Raw genomic sequence first — 20011 nt, forward strand, 5'->3', positions numbered from 1 at the left:
GTACACAGATGTTTCCCGGCTCCCAGGAGGAGGTAATGTGTCAGGGAGTTTGTTACTTGGTTCTGTTGCTGTCCCAGGCAGCATCCATCACTACTGAAGGCAAGATTCATCACCTCTCCTTACGGCTGCATCCCAAATGGCACCCCATTCCCTATATAGTGCACTACTGTTGACCAGGGCCCATAGGCAGTATAGTGTCGGGTGCCATTCTTATGCTCGTCCAGATTGGAGCCTTTTCAAATGTTCTGTGTCGCGTAGGGGAAACCTTGATTTCTCTTTAGTCAGATCTGTGCATGTTCTACTCCAAGTCGGTGTTTTAGCGGATGACCATATAGTATCTGTCCTGCTTATGGAGCTTCTGGAAGGAGTTAGGGTTGCAACGATTATTTGTCTCCGGTCTTGGCCCAGGGGAGCGACTGGCTCTGCTAGGTTTCATTGCAGAGGGATGTTTGTGCTCTCTCCTCTGTTGATGTTCAATGGACAAGAAAAACCAGAAGCTCTACCAGATCAAGAGTTGGAGAACATTGATGTGTAAATCAGTGTCCTGTCTGGCTCAGTTGGTAGAGCATGGAGCTTGCAACGCCAGGGTTATGGGTTCCATTCCTGCGGGGGGACCATTGCGAAAATATACGCACTCAGTACTGTAAGTTACTCTGGAAAAGAGCGTCTTCTAAATTACTAAAATGTAAATGTATGTCAATGGCTGGTGCTTCAGGATTATTGATGTGGCATAATTGCATCCTCTCCTAAAAAGTATACAGGAAATACATTCATAATATGTTTTTCCTTTGACAGAATAGCAGCCTAGTGTCACCATTTGAGGTCATCTGGTCCTGCTGCCTGTCATTTACAGTACATGGCCTTTCCCTTCCCCGGCAGGCGTGGTTTTTGTCATGCTCCAGAGCCATGTTTTCAATAAGAGGGGATGCTCCTGTGAAGACAAGGAATGTCCACCAGCATGGAGGCAGGCGTCTGACATGCCTCTCTCTCTCCCCAGCCTCCTAGTCATTTATAGGTCTGCCAAGGGAAGAAGAATGCAATATTACATAATTACGAGCCAGTAGGAAAATATAGGGGGAACAGCATGCGAGGGAGGCTCCATGTTAACTCTGTGAAAGGTATGCTGCCAGAAACCTGATGGTGGTTGAAAGTGCTCGCCTATTGAAAGCAGATGTGGACCACTGCTAGGCTATTCCTACACGGCTCCACCCTTTTTCACCGCTCAGCTCACAGTGTTGGAGAAGCGGCCATCTTTATTCTTCTGCTGGTTACATTCAAATGTTACATTGGTTAATGGTGTTCATTGTCCACATTGGCTACATTTTGAAGGCCTTCTTCCTCGTCTCACCCGTCCACTGGACGTTGTTAGGAACGGTAGTTAAACACTGGTGATTGTCTCTTGCGTGTGTAATTCATAGCAGCTTTTTGGCAGCGTGGCTTGACAGTGTCAGGGAAGCCAGGAAAAATAAAAGGTTGATGTGATGGAGACATCAGGTTGTTTTCAATGTTGAAACACTCAGTTAAATACTTCATTATTTTCCTTCCCATGGAACGTTAGCTCAGGACTAAACATTAACTCCGTGGCCTTAAGTGATGTGGGATTCCTCACCATCATGTAGACAGTGGCTATTCACAGCACTGGGAGAGTCAACTTATTGATCACTCAACGTCATCAAATGACCGGACAATGCTCGGTTGTGGCGTTATCAGTTTTTCTGTCTGGGAATAGTGTGCCAATTTTGGGACGCAAACGTACTGTATTCTGACCCCATCCAGTGGTAGAAATCACAGCTTTGTGTGATGTATGCTACAATGCAGGTGGGAATACATGAATAGGTTCTGATGAATGTCTGTTGAGCAATAGCCAGCGGACAATTCTTCTCCTAGAGTCTCCGTCAGAGGCCAACGCCAGCAGTAATCCGCTACAGGTGTCTTCCAGAATACAAAGTTGAAAAGTCATTCCGAGTACAAGACATTTAGAGAATTACTGGGACAAATAAACCATAGGCCTATTTCTTGGGTAATGAAAAAGACAAGGACTGCGTCCCAAATAGCACCATATTCTCCATATACGGCACACTGCATTTTGACCAAAGCTCTGGTCTGAAGTAGTGCACTAAATGGGGAATAGGGTGCTATTTGGGACGTTATGGATTTGGAGCCGCGGCTGGTTTGAAGACACGAGGGATCAAAATGTCCTTTCTGGTTTCTTCACATGGAAACGGTGGTAGTGGAAATCGCTGCTTACATGATTACACGAACAAACTTTGTAGCTTCCCTTTAATCAGTTTCTCTCTTCATTACGAGGGGATTTCACTGCCAAGGCTGCTTTTATCCCGTAAGTATTAGCCTTGTTATAGCAAGTAGTACCCTTGTTGTGGTGATACATTGGGTTCCAGTAGCATGACTCAACAAGAACTAGAGAGAATATTCCTTGCTTTGTTCCCTTTTTACTTGTCTTCTTGTACTCTTGGGTATTTTGGTAGTATTTAGAAGCTAGGTTCGTATGTTCTGGGTGGATCAACAGTCAGGGCCCCTCTGCTACCAGTGCATTGGACCATAGTCTTGTCGCAACCTTTTGTTTTCAACTCGTTTTCTCTTGGTACTTGTCTGTTTTCTGGCATGTAGAAACTTGACTTGGTGTGTAAACAACCCAGTATTTTTCTTATACTCAGCATGTGAACTTGTTCATTCAGGATGTTTAAGGCCCAGAGCTTGACCACAAGAAGCTTTAGGAACGAGAAGTCTGCTCGAAATGTCTGTGGCACTGAGCCTCAAGCAGCTGAGTTTTCAAGGAAATGCCAGTGTCTGTTTGATTTAATAACGACTTTAATACTACTATTTTTGGGCAAGCCTTTGGAGAACTGGGTACAACAGAGGTGATGTTTGATTGAAACTGAGAGAGGCTAGTTTGACAGGCTGGAATGTGAGTGGTCGATTAAAGAGCGAGGCTGGACCTGTGTGCTTTTTAGCTTGCCTCAGAATTTTGGGTGGCATACAGAGTCATTCTATTCTCTACTAGCAGTCGAGCCATATTCATTTGTATGTTCAATCTGCGTTGCAGTGGTTAACAATTTCCATTTTCCTTAGTTTTTCTCTTAATTCAAAACAAGTTGTCTTTGCGAGGGGTTTGCATTGCAGAGTTTGGGTTTACCATGGTTCTCCTCCGAAATACAATGTTTAAAGTCCCGGGGTTCAAGGCGAGGATTGTTGGCATGCCACCAGTGGAAACAGAGTGTGCCCATCCCCTGTCCTTATTAGCTGTGGCCTCTGCCTGCAGATTTGTGACGCTTCAAAGATTTCGGAGAAAACAAGCTGTAGTGAGATTAGGGAAGTCAACTGGAACTGTGATGAGTCAGAGAAAGGTGGGAAGCTCCTTTCAGATATACGGGGAAAGTTAGAGGTGTTTAACAGGTCTTCTGTACCTGTTCATTTTTGCTAGTTAACTTCCTGTGCTGTTTCAGCACCAGTGTTGTACTCCACTCTTGACAAGTGGCATGATGAGTGATGGCTACTGACCTGGGCCATGTCGGAAAAAGAGCATTGAGAGAATTGAAATGTCAGAAAGGACTAAAAGTGCATAACGCAAGAAGGAAAAGGAATGAAGTTGAGGAAATTAGGTTTAGTTGGAAACCAGAACACAGGGATAATAAAACTATGTATTTTTTTGTATTCGAGGAAGTAGGAAACGTTAAGGGTAATCAGTAGCTTTCCATTTCACTTGCTAGTTACTGATATCAATGTTTATCGTTTGTGTTTTTGTAAATATCATAGTTTGCCGTGTCCATTTGTTTTTATATCTAATTATTGATTTGCATCCGCTTTAATTAGGCTATGGGCCACATTGTCAGTTTCACACACCCAGAGTTCCTGTGCTCTGACTCCAATTGTATTGAGAAGATTATGCTAATGAAAAGGGTGGAAGTGAACACACTATGCTTTTGTGCCCACATAGAGATTGTCATGGAACTGGTGTCAGTCCGTGCCCTAAGATTTTGACCTGCTCATTAAAAACCAGTCATTGCTTATGGAAACCGTTTATTGATTATGATAAATGTTATGTTCATGGGAATGCGATACATACACTGTGTACAAAACATTAAGAACATCTTCCTAATATTGATTTGCACCCCTCCATTTTGCCCTCAGAACAGCCTCAGTTTGTCGTGGCATGGACTCTACAAGGTGTCGAAAGTGTTCCACAGGGATGCTGGCCCATGTTGACTCCAGTGCTTCCCACAGTTGTCAAGTTGGCTGGATGTCCATTGGGTGGTGGACCATTCCTGATACACACAGGAGACTGTTGAGCGTGAAAAACCGGGCAGCTTTGCAGTTCTTGACACACTCAAACCGGTGTGCCTGGCACCTGCTACCATACCCTGTTCAAAGGCACTTAAATCTTTTGTCTTGCTCATTCACACTCTGAATGGCGCACACATACACAATCCTTGTCTCAAACCTTCTAAATCCTTTTTTAACCTGTCTCCTCCCCTTCATCTACACTGATTTGAAGTGGATATAACAAGTGACATCAATAAGGGATCATAGCTTTCACCTGGATTCACCTGGTCAGTCTATGTCATGGAAAGCGCGTATTGTACATACTGTACATTTCTATGGTTTATTTCCCATCCTCGCTGTAAATAAACGTCTCTTCCTGGACATTGCAGCGCTACCAACTTTTTTTGCTTCCTCACTGAGAAATTCACCGTGTCACTTCACAGGGATATTATCGCTGATTTAACCATATCAACTGTTTTGTTTCAACCAGGACCATTAACCACTGATGCTCTGTTATGTTAAAAAAAAAAAACCCACTGAGGTACATCCATCTATCCCCAGGTGAGAGGATACCCTGAGCCCCAGGTCACGTGGTCCAGGAATGGGAAAGCAGTCATAGCTGGAGAGCGGTTCGTCATGGAACAGAGTAGCCGTGGAACCTTCAGCCTGGTGGTACATTGTGTCCAGGAGGAGGATGCAGGGCGTTACACATGTGAGGCTGTCAACGATGCTGGGAGCCGCCAGGTCACGGTGGAGATCACTATAGAAGGTACAGCCGCAGCTGTCCAATAAAACTGTGTCCCAAATGGCACTCATTCCCTATATAGTGCATTATTTTTGACCAGAGCCTGCAATAGGCCTCTGTCCAAACGTTTTGTGCTATATAGGGAACAGGGTGCTATTTGGAAGGCAACCTAACACTCTCAATCAGCCAATCAGAAATAATAGAATGGTCTGTTGACAATTGGGCTCCCGAGTGGCGCAGTGGTCTAAGGCACTGCATCTCAGTGCTAGAGGCATCACTACAGACCCTGGATCGATTCCAGGCTGTATCATAACCGACCATGATTGGGAGTCCCATAGGGCGGCGCACAATTGGCCCAGCGTCATTAGGGTTTGGCCAGGGTAGGCCGTCATTGTAAATAAGAATTTGTTCTTGATTGACTTGCCTATTTAAATAAAGGTTAAATAAAAATACAAATAAATAATAATTGGGCAGGGTCCACTGCCTTTGTATCTGCTTTGAAATGTAGCATACACAGTAGACTAAAATGTGCACGGCCTCAATACCTCGTGACATTAAACCAAGACTGCGCCAAGTATTTTTAATGGCACCGCATTTATTTTACTCCATAAAATATAAGACGTCCTGTCATACTTAGGCTTTTGTGCCGTTCCCAAGTGATGTTTTTAGCTCTATGTAATAGTAAGAATAAGGTTGAATCTTTTCTAATTCCCTGTTCCGAAGGAACTCATTAGAGTAACCGATGGCAAAGCCAGCAGAGGTTTTGTCCCAAATGTCCCCCTATATAGTGTATAGTGCACTACTTTTGACCAGAGCCCTATAAGCCCTGGTCAAAAGTAGTGCACTAAATAAGGAATCTGGTGCCATTTGGGATGCTGCCATTATAATATCCACATGGAAGGCTTCAGGAACTTTTTCTTCCTGTTAGCATAAGTGTTATTGGCACACTTTGATTTTCAAATTCCTTTGTGTATACCATGCCAGCTGTGCCTTTTTGCATTTCCAGTGTTTACACTGTGGATACTTAGGTTACATTGTGCATGAAAGAGGTGGGCTGGCACCTACTACTTTCCATGGAGAAGTATGTAAACATTCAGACGTCCTCCACGTTCGTTAAGCTTTACAAGTTCATAAACAGCTATTTAGGCACCTCTGGCTCACTGAACACTAACAGAGACATATGGAGCATGACCTCTGTAACAAGGGGCATTGCACTGAGATCTGAAGCATTCTTCAACGGTGCACATTCATTTACACTCGTGCTGCTGGACTTGCACCAGCAATCTATTTTTCTGTCTCCCCAATGGCACCCTATTCCTTTATATAGTGCACTACTTAGGGAATGGGATGCCATTTGGGATGCCCCTGATGTTTCTTATTCATTATCTGAGGCGTGTTTTCCATCTCTCATAGGGAAGAAATCCAGCCTCCCCTCCTCCAGTAGAACAGGGTAAGGTATATGTGTCTGTGTCCCAAATGGCACCAAATTCCCTATATAGTGCACTATTTTTGACCAGAGCCCTATGCACCCTTGTCAAACGTAATGCTCTATATAGTGAATAGGTTGCCATTTGGGGAGTATCCTTTCTTTGCAAATGGTGGTATCATGGTGGTGTTTAAATCAACCTTACTGTCCTGTGTCATCGTTCTGGATGTTTTTTATTTTCAGAATATTGTTCATCAAAATGCTATCTTGGTATTATAAATATGGCTGCGAATCCAACTTTTTCGGGATCTTTAGTCCGCTGCACTAAAAAGATCCATAGCTTCCTGAAGCTTTTGCATGCGCGGATCGCATTCTGCGCATGTGTATATTCTCTATGCGCAGAGAACCGGCTGCTCAGACGAATGCTAATGGTGCTTGTTTAATAAAGTTTTTTTTATTATGAGCATGGCATTATTTCTACACAGCATATTGGATGACTGTCATTCATATTCCATTCACCCAGCCCAATGTAACATCGATAGGTTTAGGCTACTACATGATACTCAAATTTTCCCTATACCTATCGAGGTTGCTACAACCTTACCTACAAATTAAAGTTAAACACACACAAATTAAACACACTACAGGTCAAAAGTTATAGAACACCTACTCAAGGGTTTTTCTTTATTTTTACTATTTTCTACATTGTAGAATAATAGTGACGACATCAAAACTATAAAATAACACATATGGAATCATGTAGTAACCAAAAAAGTGTTAACCTGTTATGGATAGGGGGCAGTATTTTCACGGCCGGATAAAAAACATACCTGATTTAATCTGATTATTACTCCTGCCCAGAAACTAGAATATGCATATAATTATTAGCTTTGGAAAGAAAACACTCCAAAGTTTCTAAAACTGTTTGAATGGTGTCTGTGAGTATAACAGAACTCATTTGGCAGGCCAAAACCTGAGAAGATTCTGTACAGGAAGTACCGTCTGACCATTTCTTGGCCTTCTTGATCATGTCTATCCAAAACAGGGGATCTCTGCTGTTACGTGACACTTCCTACGGCTCCCATGGGCTCTCAGAAGGCGGCAAAAGCTGAATGGTGGCTTTGCAGGCCCTGGCTGAAAAACATTAGCGCGTTTGGATAGTGGTCGGTCAGAGTACTATGAGACTGAGGCGTGTGCACGAGTCGACTCCATGTTTACTTTCTCTCTCTTTGAACGAAAACAACCACTCCCGGTCGGAATATCGCTTTTTTACGAGAAAAATGGCGTTAAAATCAATTTTTATCTCTCTAGGGTAGGTGGCACCAAATCGTCCCACCTACGTAACAGCCAGTGGAATCCTGTGGCGCGTTATTCAAATACCTTAGAAATGCTATTACTTCAATTTCTCAAACATATGACTATTTTACAGCATTTTAAAGACAAGACTCTCGTTAATCTAACCACACTGTCCGATTTCAAAAAGGCTTTACAACGAAAGCAAAACATTAGATTATGTCAGCAGAGTACCCAGCCAGAAATAATCAGACACCCATTTTTCAAGCTAGCATATAATGTCACAAAAACCCAGAAGACAGCTAAATGCAGCACTAACCTTTGATGATCTTCATCAGATGACACACCTAGGACATTATGTTCAATCAAGTTCATATTTATATCAAAAACTAGCTTTTTACATTAGCATGTGACGTTCAGAACTAGCATACCCCCCGCAAACTTCCGGTGAATTTACTAAATTACTCACGATAAACGTTCACAAAAAGCATAACAATTATTTTAAGAATTATAGATACAGAACTCCTCTCTGTCCGATTTTAAAATAGCTTTTTGGTGAAAGCACATTTTGCAATATTCTAAGTAGATAGCCCGGCATCACAGGGCTAGCTATTTAGACACCCAGCAAGTTTAGCCTTCACCAAACTCCGATTTACTATTAGAAAAGTTTGATTACCTTTGGTGTTCTTCGTCAGAATGCACTCCCAGGACTTCTACTTCAATAACAAATGTTGGTTTGGTCCCAAATAATCCATAGTTATGTTCAAACAGCGGCGTTTTGTTCGTGCGGGTGTCTGATTATTTCTGGCTGGGTACTCTGCTGACATAATCTAATGTTTTGCTTTCGCTGTAAAGCCTTTTTGAAATCGGACAGTGTGGTTAGATAAAGGAGAGTCTTGTCTTTAAAATGGTGTAAAATAGTCATATGTTTGAAAAATTTCAGTTTTTGTATTTTTGAGGAATTTGTAATTCGCGCCACGCCTATCATTGGATATTGGAGCAGGTGTTTCGCTAGCGGAACGTCTAGATGTAAGAGGTTAAACAAATGAAAAAATGTTATTCTTCAAATAGCCACCCTGCTGCCTTCTGAGAGTTCGTAGGCAATCGAATAAACCGCCACTTCCTTCCATTCTTCTAGCAAATGTGCAGTCTTTGGAGAATAAAATAGATGACCTACGCACAAGATTAAACTTAATCAACGGGACATTCAAAACTGCAATATCTTATGCTTCATGGAGTCGTGGCTGAACGACGACAGTATCAACATACTGGTTATACGATGTACTGTCAGGATAGAACAGTGGCATCTTGTAAGACAAGGGGCGGCCGGCAATGTATTTTTGTAAATAACAGCTGGTGCACGATATCTAAGGTAGTCTCGAGCTATTGCTCACCTGAGGTAGAGTATCTCATGAAAAGCTGTAGATAAGCTGTAGACCACACTATCTACCTAGGGAGTTTTATCTGTATTTTTTGTAGCTGTTTACATACCAACACAGTCAGAGGCTGGCGCTAAGACTGCATTGAATGAGCTGTATTCTGCCATAAGCAAACAAGAAAACGCTCACCTATAGGGAAGAGGTCAGAGACATGGCCGTGTGGTGCCAGGACAACAACCTCTCCCTCAACATGATCAAGACAAAGGAGATGATTGTGGACTACAGGAAAAAGATGACCGAGCACGCCCCCATTCTCATTGATGGGGCTGAAGTGGAGTAGATTGAGCGCTTCAAGTTCCTTGGTGTCCACATCACCAACAAACTAACATGGTCCATGCACACCAAGACAGTCGTGAAGAGAGCACGACAAAGCCTATTCCCCCTCAGGAAACTAAAAAGATTTGGCATGGGTCCTCAGATCCTCAAAAGGTTCTACAGCTGCACCATCGAGAGCATCCTGACTGGTTCCATCACTGCCTGGTATGGCAACTGCTCGGCCTCCGACCGCAAGGCACTACAGAGGGTAGTGCAAACAGCCCAGTACATTACTGGGGCCAAACTCCCTGTCATCCAGGACCTCTATACCAGGCAGTGTCAGAGGAAGGCCCTAAAATTTGTCAAAGACTCCAGCCACCCTAGTCATAGACTGTTCTCTCTGCTACCGCACGGCAAGCGGTACCGGAGCGCCAAGTCTAGGTCCAAGAGGCTTCTAAACAGCTTATACCCCCAAGCCCTAAGACTCCTGAACACCTAATCAAATGGCTAGCTGGAGTATTTGCATTGCCCACCCTCCGTTCTTCCCCTCTTTTACACCGCTACTACTCTGTTGTTATCAATGCATAGTCACTTTAATAACTCTACCTACATGTACATATTACCTCAACTAACCGTTGCCCCCGCACATTGATCCTGTACCGGTACCCCCCTGTATATATTCTCGCTATTGTTATTTTACAGCTGTTCTTCAATTACTTGTTACTTTTATTTCTTATTCTTATCCATATTTTTTTAACTGCATTGTTGGTTAGTAGCTCTTAAGTAAGCATTTCACTGTAAGGTCTACACCTGTTGTATTCGGCGCATGTGACTAATAACATTTGTAAAAGTGTGAGTCTGCGTGTGTGAATGCATGTATGTTTGTGTTGGTGCGTATGTAGTGTTTGAATGTGAGGGATTTGTGTGGGAGTGATAGTGTAGTGAGCGTGTATATATCAAGTCTAGTGTGTGTGCATAGTGTCAAGTGCAAGATAGTCAGTCCAGATAGTTTGGGTACTATTAATTGATTATTTAGCAGTCTGGCTATTTAGCTTCTACCCCCAAGGCATAAGACTGCTGTCTCGGAGCCTGTTGGTCCAAGAGCCGACGCTCTGGTAGTGTTTTCTGGACGGTAGCAGAGTGAACAATCTATGGCTTGAGTGGTTGGAGTCTTTGTAAATTTTTCAGTCATTCCTCTGTCACTGCCTGATATAGAGGTACTGGATGACAGGGAGCTCAGCCCCAGTGATGTACTGGGCTGTCGGCACCACCCTTGGTAGTTATTTGCGGTGAAGGGCGGTGCAATTGCTATACGAAGTGGTGATGCAGCCTGTCAAGATGGTGCATCTTTTTGAGGATCTGAGGGCCCATGACAAATATTTTCTGCCTCCTGATGGGGAGAGGCACTGCCATGCCCTCTTCACAACTGTGCGGGTGTGTGTGGACCATGTTAAGTTGTTAGTGATGTAGACGCCAAGGATGATGGTGTCGGGGTCATGCGAGGCCACACAGTCGTGGGTGAACAGGGAGTACAGAACGGAACTAAGCACACTTCCCAGAGGGGCCCCCGTGTTGAGGGTCAGCGTCCCGGAGTTGTTGCTTCCTACCGTTACTGCCTGGGGCTGACCCGTCAAAGTCCAGGATCCAGTTGCAGAGAGAGTTGTTCAGTCCCATGGTCTCTAGCTTGGAGGGGACTATGGTGTTGAATGCTGAGCTGTAGTCTATGAACAGCATTCTCACATAGTTATTTACCCTCTTGTCCAGGTGGGAGAGGGCAGTATGAAGTGCAATTGTGATTGCGTCATTTGTGGACCTGTTGAGGATGTATGCAAATTTGAGTGGGTCTAGGGTGTCTGGGATGATGGTGTTGATGTGTGTCATGACCAGCCTTTCAAAGCACTTCATAATTACAAATGTGAGTGCTACAGGGTGGTAGTCATTTAGGCAGGTTACTTTGGAGCTCTTAAGAAACATTAAGCAACCGACTCGGCGGAATGAATACACTCCTGATCACCCACACACACAGTTCACTTTTATAGCAGCCACATACAGCAACATCACTTTGCTCATTGTATAATTCCTTCTCACATCTACTCGCTTTCCTTCTCTCACTTTTCCCTTTGCTTTTGGACAACACAACAGCTGTGTGAGTCTTTGACCAGGCAGCCAAACCTTCATAGCATAACCGCTAATGGCTACACATCCTACATTGTCACCATAACGTTATGATCAACAAACTAGAACTAATGTGTTAGTAAAACCACAATCCAATCCATGTATACAATCACGCACTACAGTGTACAGCAAGCAGTTTAGCAGTTACACCAGCGGGTCCCAGTGGCAATACATTTGTAAAACCAAAAGCTTATATTTTCGTTAGTTTACCTTGACTTGGAAGAGTTGCAGTGTTGGATAACCTTAGCCAGCTAGCTAACATAAATAGCATTCATCTCTGCTTGAGTCAGGTTGTTGGGTAAGCTAAATTAGCTGCATTAGCTAAGTAAGTGAAAAGTAAACTAAGAAGAAGGGGAAAAAATATAATGAAATATAGCTAGCTCACTCTCGCTCTCTGCTGCTCTTCCTTAGTAGTTGGACAGTTTTGAACAAAACAATTGTCGTTCTCTCTTTGAGTCAACTACTCACCACACTTTATGCACTGCAGTGCTAGCTAGCTGTAGCTTATGCTTTGATTGGATGTCAATTCATACTGCAAGAGGCTGGATGACATCCTCCGGGAAGTCGTCATAATTACTGTGCAAGTCTATGGAAGGGGGTGAGAACCATGAGCCTCCTAGGTTTTGTATTGAAGGCAATGTACCCAGAGGAGGACAAATAGCTGTCCTCTGGCTACACCATGGTGCTACCCTAGAAGATGCTGTTGAGGCTACTGTAGACCTTTATTGCAAAACGGTGTGTTTAAATCAATTATTTGGTAATGTAAATATATTTAGTATAGTTTTATCTAAAAGGATAACTTTTTTTAATGTTTCACCATTTTTTTGGTTGTTGAAATTCACTGAATTGGATGGTCCTCTTCCTTCTTTGAAGAGCCTCCACTGGTATGCAAGATCACATAATGATCACAGTATTCTACATAACATAACCAAATAGCATAGTATAATGTTACTGTAAGACAGAAACACCAACACATTTTTCTCTCATGTGGCCAGAACAGCTTGTGCCACTATGCAAAATACACAGGTATGCTAGTTTAACACCATCTGCTCTAAAATTCATTCAATCCATCATTCAAAACAACACTGTAGGCTACTTCGAAACTCAAGTAGATCTAAATGCATATCCCCATGAAACTGATTGAGATCAAAGGGTGCTATGCTGCCTAGCCTTTTTGAGACCCTAAGCGAGGTTTGGTTGGGGGGCCCCACATCTCGCGGAAGTTTTTAAAGTTAATTTCCTGCAATTCACCACATCTTGCCATGGAGCATAAATAAAATGTTGCAGTTTTCAAGGCCCAGTGCCGTCAAAAACGCGATTTACCTGTGTTTTTTATATATACATTGAACAAAAATAAAACGCAACATGCAACAATTTCAAAGATTTTAGTGAGTTACAGTTCATATAAGGAAATCAGTCAATTTAAATAAATTCATTAGGCCCTAATCTATGGATTTCACATGACTGGGAATACAGATACACATCTGTTGGTCACAGATACCTTTAAATAAATAAAAAGTAGGGGCATGGATCAGAAAACCAGTCAGTATCTGGTGTGACCACCATTTGCCTCATGCAGCGAAACACATCTCCTTCGCATAGAATTGATCAGGCTGTTGATTGTGGCTAAGATTATTATATTATTGATTTATCAAATTAAATTTTGTCACATGCGCCGAATACAACATTTCACCTTACAGTGAAATGCTTTCTTACAAGCCCTTAACCAACGATGCAGTTTTAAGAAAAATAAGTGTTAAGTAAAAAATAGACAAGTAAAAGATGACAAATATTTAAAGAGCAGCTCTAAAATAACAGTAGCGAGGCTAATTACAGGGGGTACCGGTGCAGGGGCACAGGTTCAGGTTAGTCATTACTGCACGGTAATGACTGCTCAGAACTAGAAGCACAAGCATTTTGCTACACTCGCATTAACATCTGCTAACCATTTGTATGTGACCAATAAAATTAGATTTGGTAATTGAGGTAATATGTACATGTATGTAGAGTTAGTGATTTTGCATAGATAAGACAGAGTAGCAGCAGTGTAAAAGAGGGTGGTGTGTTTGGACCATTCTAGTTTGTTGGTGATGTGGACACCAAGGAACTTGAAGCTCTCAACCTGCTCCAAGGCAGCCCCGTCAATGAGAATGAGGGCTTGCTCGGTCCTCATTTTTCTGTAGTCCACAATCATCTCCTTTGTCTTGATCACATTGCGGGAGAGGTTGTTATCATGGCACCAAACGGCCAGGTCTCTGACCTCCTCCCTATAGGCTGTCTCATCGTTGTCGGTGATCAGGCCTACCACTGTTGTGTCATCGGCAAACGTAATGATGGTGTTGGAGTCGTGCCTGGCCATGCAGTCATGAGTGAACAGGGAGTACAGGAGGGGACTGAGCATGCACCCCTGAGGGGCCCCTGTGTTGCGGATTAGCATGGCGAAAGTGTTATTGGCAGCCCGCCAGGAAGTCCAGGATCCAGTTGCAGAGGGAGGTGTTTAGTCCCAGGATCCTTAGCTTAGTGATGAGCTTTGAGGGCACTATGGTGTTGAACGCTGAGCTGTAGTCAACGAATAGCATTCTCACATAGGTGTTCCTTTTGTCCAGGTGGGAAAGGGTAGTGTGGAGGGCAATAGAGATGGCATCATCTGTGGATCTGTTGGTGCTGTATGCAAATCGGAGTGGGTCTAGGGTTTCTGGGATAATGGTGTTGATGTGAGCTATGACCAGCCTTACAGACGTGAGTGCTACGGGTCTGTAGACATTTAGGCAGGTTACCTTAGTGTTCTTGGGCACAGGGAATATGGTGGTCTGCTTGAAACATGTTGGTATTAGACTCAGACAGGGAGAGGTTGAAAATGTCAGTGAAGCCAGTTGGTCAGTGCATGCTTACATGTCTTGGTAATTAATCTGGCCCTGCGGCCTTGTGAATGTTGACCCGTTTAAAGGTCTTACTCACATCGGCTGTGAAGAGCGTGATCACACAGTCGTCCGGAACAGCTCATGCTCTCATGCATGTTTCAGCACTACTTGGCTCGAAGCGAGCATATAAGTAATTTAGCTCGTCTGGTAGGCTCGTATCACTGAGCAGCTCTCGTCTGTGCTTCCCTTTGTAGTCTGTAGTAGTTTGCAGGCCCTGCCAGAGGAGCCGGTGTAGTACGATTCGATTTTAGTCCTGTTTTGAAGGTTCCAGGTTAGTGTCCCGCTCCTTGAATGCGGCAGCTCTACCCTTTAGCTCAGTGCGAATGTTGCCTGTAATCCATGGCTTCTGGTCAAGGTATGTACGTACAGTCACTGTGGGCACGACATCCTTGATCCTTGATGCACTTATTGATAAAGCCAGTGACTGATGTGGTGTATTCCTCAATGCCATCGGAAAGAATCCCGGAACATATTCTAGTCTGTGCTAGCAAAACAGTCCTGTAGCTTAGCATCTGCTTCATCTGACACTGTTTTATAGATCGAGTCACTGGTGCTTCCTGCTTTAATTTTTGCTTGTAAGCAGGAATCAGGAGGATAGAATTATGGTCAGATTTGCCAAATGGAGGGCGAGGGAGAGCTTTGTATGCGTCTCTGTGTGTGGAGTAAAGGTGGTCCAGAGTTTTTTTTTTTTTTTTCCTCTGGTTGCACATTTAACATGCTGATAGAAATTTGGTAAAACGGATTTAAGTTTCCCTGCATTGAAGTCCCCGGCCACTAGACCATCAGACTGTTAAACAGCCATCACTAACACAGAGAGGCTGCTGCCTACATACAGACTTGAAATCATTGGCCACTTTAATAAATGGATCACTAGTCACTTTAAATAATGCCACTTTAATAATGTTTGCATATCTTGCATTACTCATCTCCTATCTATATACTGTATTTTATACCATCTATTGCATCTTGCCTATGCCGCCTGTCATTGCTCATCCATATATTTATATGTATATATTCTTAGTCTTTACTTATATTTGTGTGTATTAGGTAGTTGTTGTGGAATTGTTATATTACATATTGCTGCACTGTCGGAACTAGAAGCACAAGCATTTCGCTACACTCGCAATAACATCTGCTAACCATGGGTACTGTATGACCAATAAAATTTGATTTGATAATTATTCTGTCTCTTCCCAGCAAAATCTGCATAGCTGGGATGGTTGTATCCCCCGACATCTGTCAATTTTTTGGTCCTTAAATGAAATAAAATAAATAAAGTATCACAGTTTTCTTTAGACAATTTTGGTCTTTAACAACGGGCCAACAGACATGTTCCTCACTTTTTCCCCCTTCCACTTGCCTCTTCCATTTTTGCGGTAATGCTGAAATTAGATCGTTTTGAGTAGAGCTGAAATGTCCATATATTTTCGTTTGCTGCATGTGTGACAACTCCACCAGTCCTACTTATGATATAATTGACAAAGATTATAACCAAAGATATTTATTATTATTATTTTTTTTTTTTTATTATTTTTTATCAATTAGTATATTTCAGTTAACCATAATATTTGTTGTTATATTTGTTCTATCTTTTCTGGTGGATTAAACTGAAATTGCAACCAACTTTCTATGGCTTGTTTTTAAAATAGCAATATTTTAGAGATATCATTTAGAGATTGTAAAGCCCATTCCTGAACATGGGGTGACACATTCTTGCTAGAGAACCAGTTCGTGTTTTAAATATAGCTTTTGTATGACTGAAGCCTTTAGTGAGAAGTGCAATGTTTTAATATTTAATCATTTCTGCTCTCCGAATTCATGTTCCTTATTGAAATGGGCCTGTTTAATATTGTCTGGCTTGCTGTTCCAAGGAAAATGTTTTGCTCATATAATTAAAAAAAGTAAGTTAAACAGGCATATGACTAAAGAGTTAATCAGGGTGATCTTTCCATAAATAGAAAGGTATTTTCCTTTCCACTGTAGCAAGATCTATTTTTGCTAACTTTCTATTAAAATGTATTGTAGTGAGATCATTTCTTTGAATACCAAGTATGTCCACTTCACCGTCAGACCATTTAATTGGTAAACTACACGCTAATGTAAAAGTAAAATTTTTTGGTGATCCAATACATATTATAAACTGGGTGGTTTGAGCCCTGAATGCTGATTGGCTGACAGCTGTGGTATATCAGACCTTATAGCACGGGTATGACAAAACATTTATTTGTACTGCTCTAATTACGTTTATAATAGCAATAAGGAACCTCGGGGGTTTGTGGTATATGGCCAATGTACCACACCCCTCGTACCTTATTGCTTAAATGTAGTACACTTATCATAATTTGGTTGTAATGCAGAGAGGTTAGAAAAAGTATCTAGATCATCTATGAGGCTGTGGAGGGATCCAAGTTGTGGATTTAAAGTAAGGGGGGGGGAACTCAATATTAGGAAGGTGTTCCTAAGGTTTGATAGACTCTGTACATGCGCAGAAGCTTCGGGAAGCTCCGGATCTTTTGAGTGCTGCAGACAAAACATCCCATAAAAGTCGGATCCGCAGCCGCTGCCTGTAAATATAGTCTGTCAGTCACTCATATTACTATATTAAGTCTTTATTCAAACGTAATTTGTTTGTTCAAGTGGTGTGATTTAGCAGACACATATTTGGATGTTGAGGTAGTGAGTGGTTGTGTTTTCTTTGACTCCAGCGGGCGGTTTGGAGTGTCAACCATGGAGAGCATGCCCAGTATCTGGGGGGAGAGCCCCCCTAAGTTTGTGACAAGGCCTTCACGCATTTTTGTCCGAATGGGACAGAGTGGCAAGTTCTCTGCCAAAATCACAGGACGCCCACAGCCCCTGGTAACCTGGCTTAAGGTGAGATGGAACAGAGGGAAGGTTTAGTAATCTGTCATTTTCCCAAAATTCCGAGGTTTTCCAGAATTTTCCAAATTCCAGTTTGAATATTTTTTTGAATTAGGAGGGAATAAGCATGACATTTGGGAAAGTTAACATCTAGATTCTGTAACTGTGGTTAGAACAGAGATGGTGTATTGTCTTTCAAATATGTAGGATGGTGAGTCTTAGTCTTTGACATCTCTCTCCCACTTTGTCACTTTTTTTCTCTTTGATGGGTGTCAGGGAGATGAAGAGCTTCATACTTCTTCCCACTTCAACATGTTTGAGAAGTCGGGAATCCACTTCCTGGAGATCCGAGACGCGTGTGTGGACGATGCAGGAATGTACACCTGCTCTGTGGCCAACAGTGCTGGGAAGGCCACAGCTACAGCAGAACTGAATGTTCAGGGTAAGATACTGCAGCCATCAACACACAGGCGGTGTCCCAAATAGCACTTTTCCCCTTTGTAGTGCACTTCTTTTGACTAGGGTCCACTATATAGGGAATAGGGTGCCATTTCGGACACACTAATGAGTGCTATAACATCGCAGTAAATCATCAGCATTGCCAGTTCTGAATATCAAGTTATATTTGGGACTTTTTTTTGTTGTATTTGAGAGGAAATTCAGTGTGCATCCTTTCCTTTTTAGGTTCAGGCAGTGAGGCTGGCATGTGAGTATGTATCTCATACAATTCCCTGCATTGTAATATTACTAACTGTGTAATTACATGAGCAATTATTTTCATGAGATGTATACATTTCTACAAAATAATTCCACAAGAATTTCTCTAGTTAAATATTCAATCCTTTGACAATGTGTTACCTCTACAGCCTTGGTCCCTCTGCTCCGGTGGCCCCTGTCCCAAAGACAACTGACTCACCCGAAGTCAAGCACACAAGTAACGGCCTGCTCGCTGACCGGCGTTCACCTACCAAGACAGGAGACAGGACTGAGACCAGAGAGAGACTCACCACACTCACCAGGGAGACCAAAGGCGGCACAGAGCCGACCAAAGCAACATGGAAGGCCACCATGGCATCTCCCAAGACCATCATCGTGGCGTCTCCCAAGCCCCCTGCAGACCTGCCGGATGAGGCCCCTAGAAAGCCTGGGGTGGCAACCCCAAAGGCTGCCAGCTCCACCACTCTGCAACACCATCTAAGAGGCCAGGGGGCTGCTAGGACCAGCCCAGACCCACACAACAGAGCCCCTGAGAGGGATACAAGGGATAGGGTGAAGACCCCCCCAGTGGGAGTCCAGAGCCCCCCACAGCCATCTCCAGAGCCCACTAGAGAGACTAGAAGGCAGGCCAGAGAGAGCAGGTCAGCGAGGGCAGCAGTGACTGCTGGAGCTCCACCAAAATTTGACTCTGTACCTCAGAGCCAGGACACTAAAGAGGGGACCAAAGTTGCATTCAAATGCCAAGGTGATTCAAAACATCTTATGGTGTATTATATTGAACAATAATATAAACACAACATGTAAAGTGTTGCTCCCATTTTTCATGACCTGAAATAAAAGGTCCCAGAAATGTTCCTTATGCACAAACATCTTATTCCTCTAAAATGTTGTGCAGAAATGTTTACATCCCTGTTAGTGAGCATTTAACCTTTGCCAAGATAATCCATCCACCTGACAGGTGTGGCATATCAAAAAGGTGATTATACAGCATGATCATTACTCAGGTGCACCTTGTGCTTGGGACAATAAAAGGCCACGCTAAAATGTGCAGTTTTGTCACTACACAATGCCACAGATGTCTCAAGTTTAGAGGGAGTGTGCAATTGGCATGCTGACTGTAGGAATGTCCACCAGAGCTGTTGCCAGAGAATTGAATGTTAATTTCTCTACCATGAGCCACCTCCAATTTTGTTTTAGAGAATTTGGCAGTACTGTACGTCCAACCTTGCCTCACAACCATAGACCAAGTGTAACCATGCCAGCCCAGGACCTCCACATTCGGCTTCTTCACTTGCGGGATGGTCTGAGACCAGCCACCCAGACAGCTGATGAAACTGGGGGTTTGCACAACCGAAGAACTGTCAGAAATCGTCCCAGTGAACCTCATCTGCATGCTCGTCGTCCTCATCAGGGTCTTGACCTTCAATGGTCACTGTCACGCTGGAAAACTGTGCTCTTCATGGTTTCAACTGTACTGGGCAGATGGCAGATGGTTTTCTGATGTCAACGTTGTGAACAGAACACCCTATGGTGGTGGTGGGGTTATGGTATGGGCAGGCATAAGCCACGGACAACGAAAACAATTGCATTTTATTGATGGCAATTTGAATGCACAGAGATACCGTGATGAGATCCTGAGGCCCATTGTCATCCCATTCATCCGCCACCTCATGTTTCAGCATGATAATGCACGGCCCATTGTTGCAAGGACCTATACATAATTCCTGTTGGCTGAAAATGTCCCAGTTCTTCCATGTCACTCGTTGAGCATGTTTGGGATGCTCTGGATCGACATGTACGACAGCGTGTTCCAGTTCCGCCGATATCCAGCAACTTCACACAGCCATTGAACAGGAGTGGGAAAACATTCCAAAGCCACAATCAACAGCCTGATCAACGC

At 43.1% G+C, this 20011-nt stretch overlaps 1 protein-coding gene across 2 annotated transcripts in view; it reads left to right on the forward strand.

The window, feature by feature from the left end:
- The window catches only part of LOC115160690 (myosin light chain kinase, smooth muscle), a 104746-nt gene that overhangs the window by 29639 nt on the left and 55096 nt on the right, over window positions 1–20011 (forward strand). For both annotated transcript variants that reach the window (XM_029710946.1, XM_029710947.1), the window contains exons 4-9: window positions 4843–5050; window positions 6440–6476; window positions 17241–17406; window positions 17671–17836; window positions 18079–18100; window positions 18261–18856. In XM_029710946.1, the coding sequence (XP_029566806.1) occupies window positions 4843–5050; window positions 6440–6476; window positions 17241–17406; window positions 17671–17836; window positions 18079–18100; window positions 18261–18856 (1195 nt within the window). The remainder of the gene's footprint in view (window positions 1–4842; window positions 5051–6439; window positions 6477–17240; window positions 17407–17670; window positions 17837–18078; window positions 18101–18260; window positions 18857–20011) is intronic.

Source organism: Salmo trutta, chromosome 24 (assembly GCF_901001165.1).
Source record: "Salmo trutta chromosome 24, fSalTru1.1, whole genome shotgun sequence".
In the NCBI taxonomy this organism is placed as follows: Eukaryota; Metazoa; Chordata; class Actinopteri; order Salmoniformes; family Salmonidae; genus Salmo; species Salmo trutta.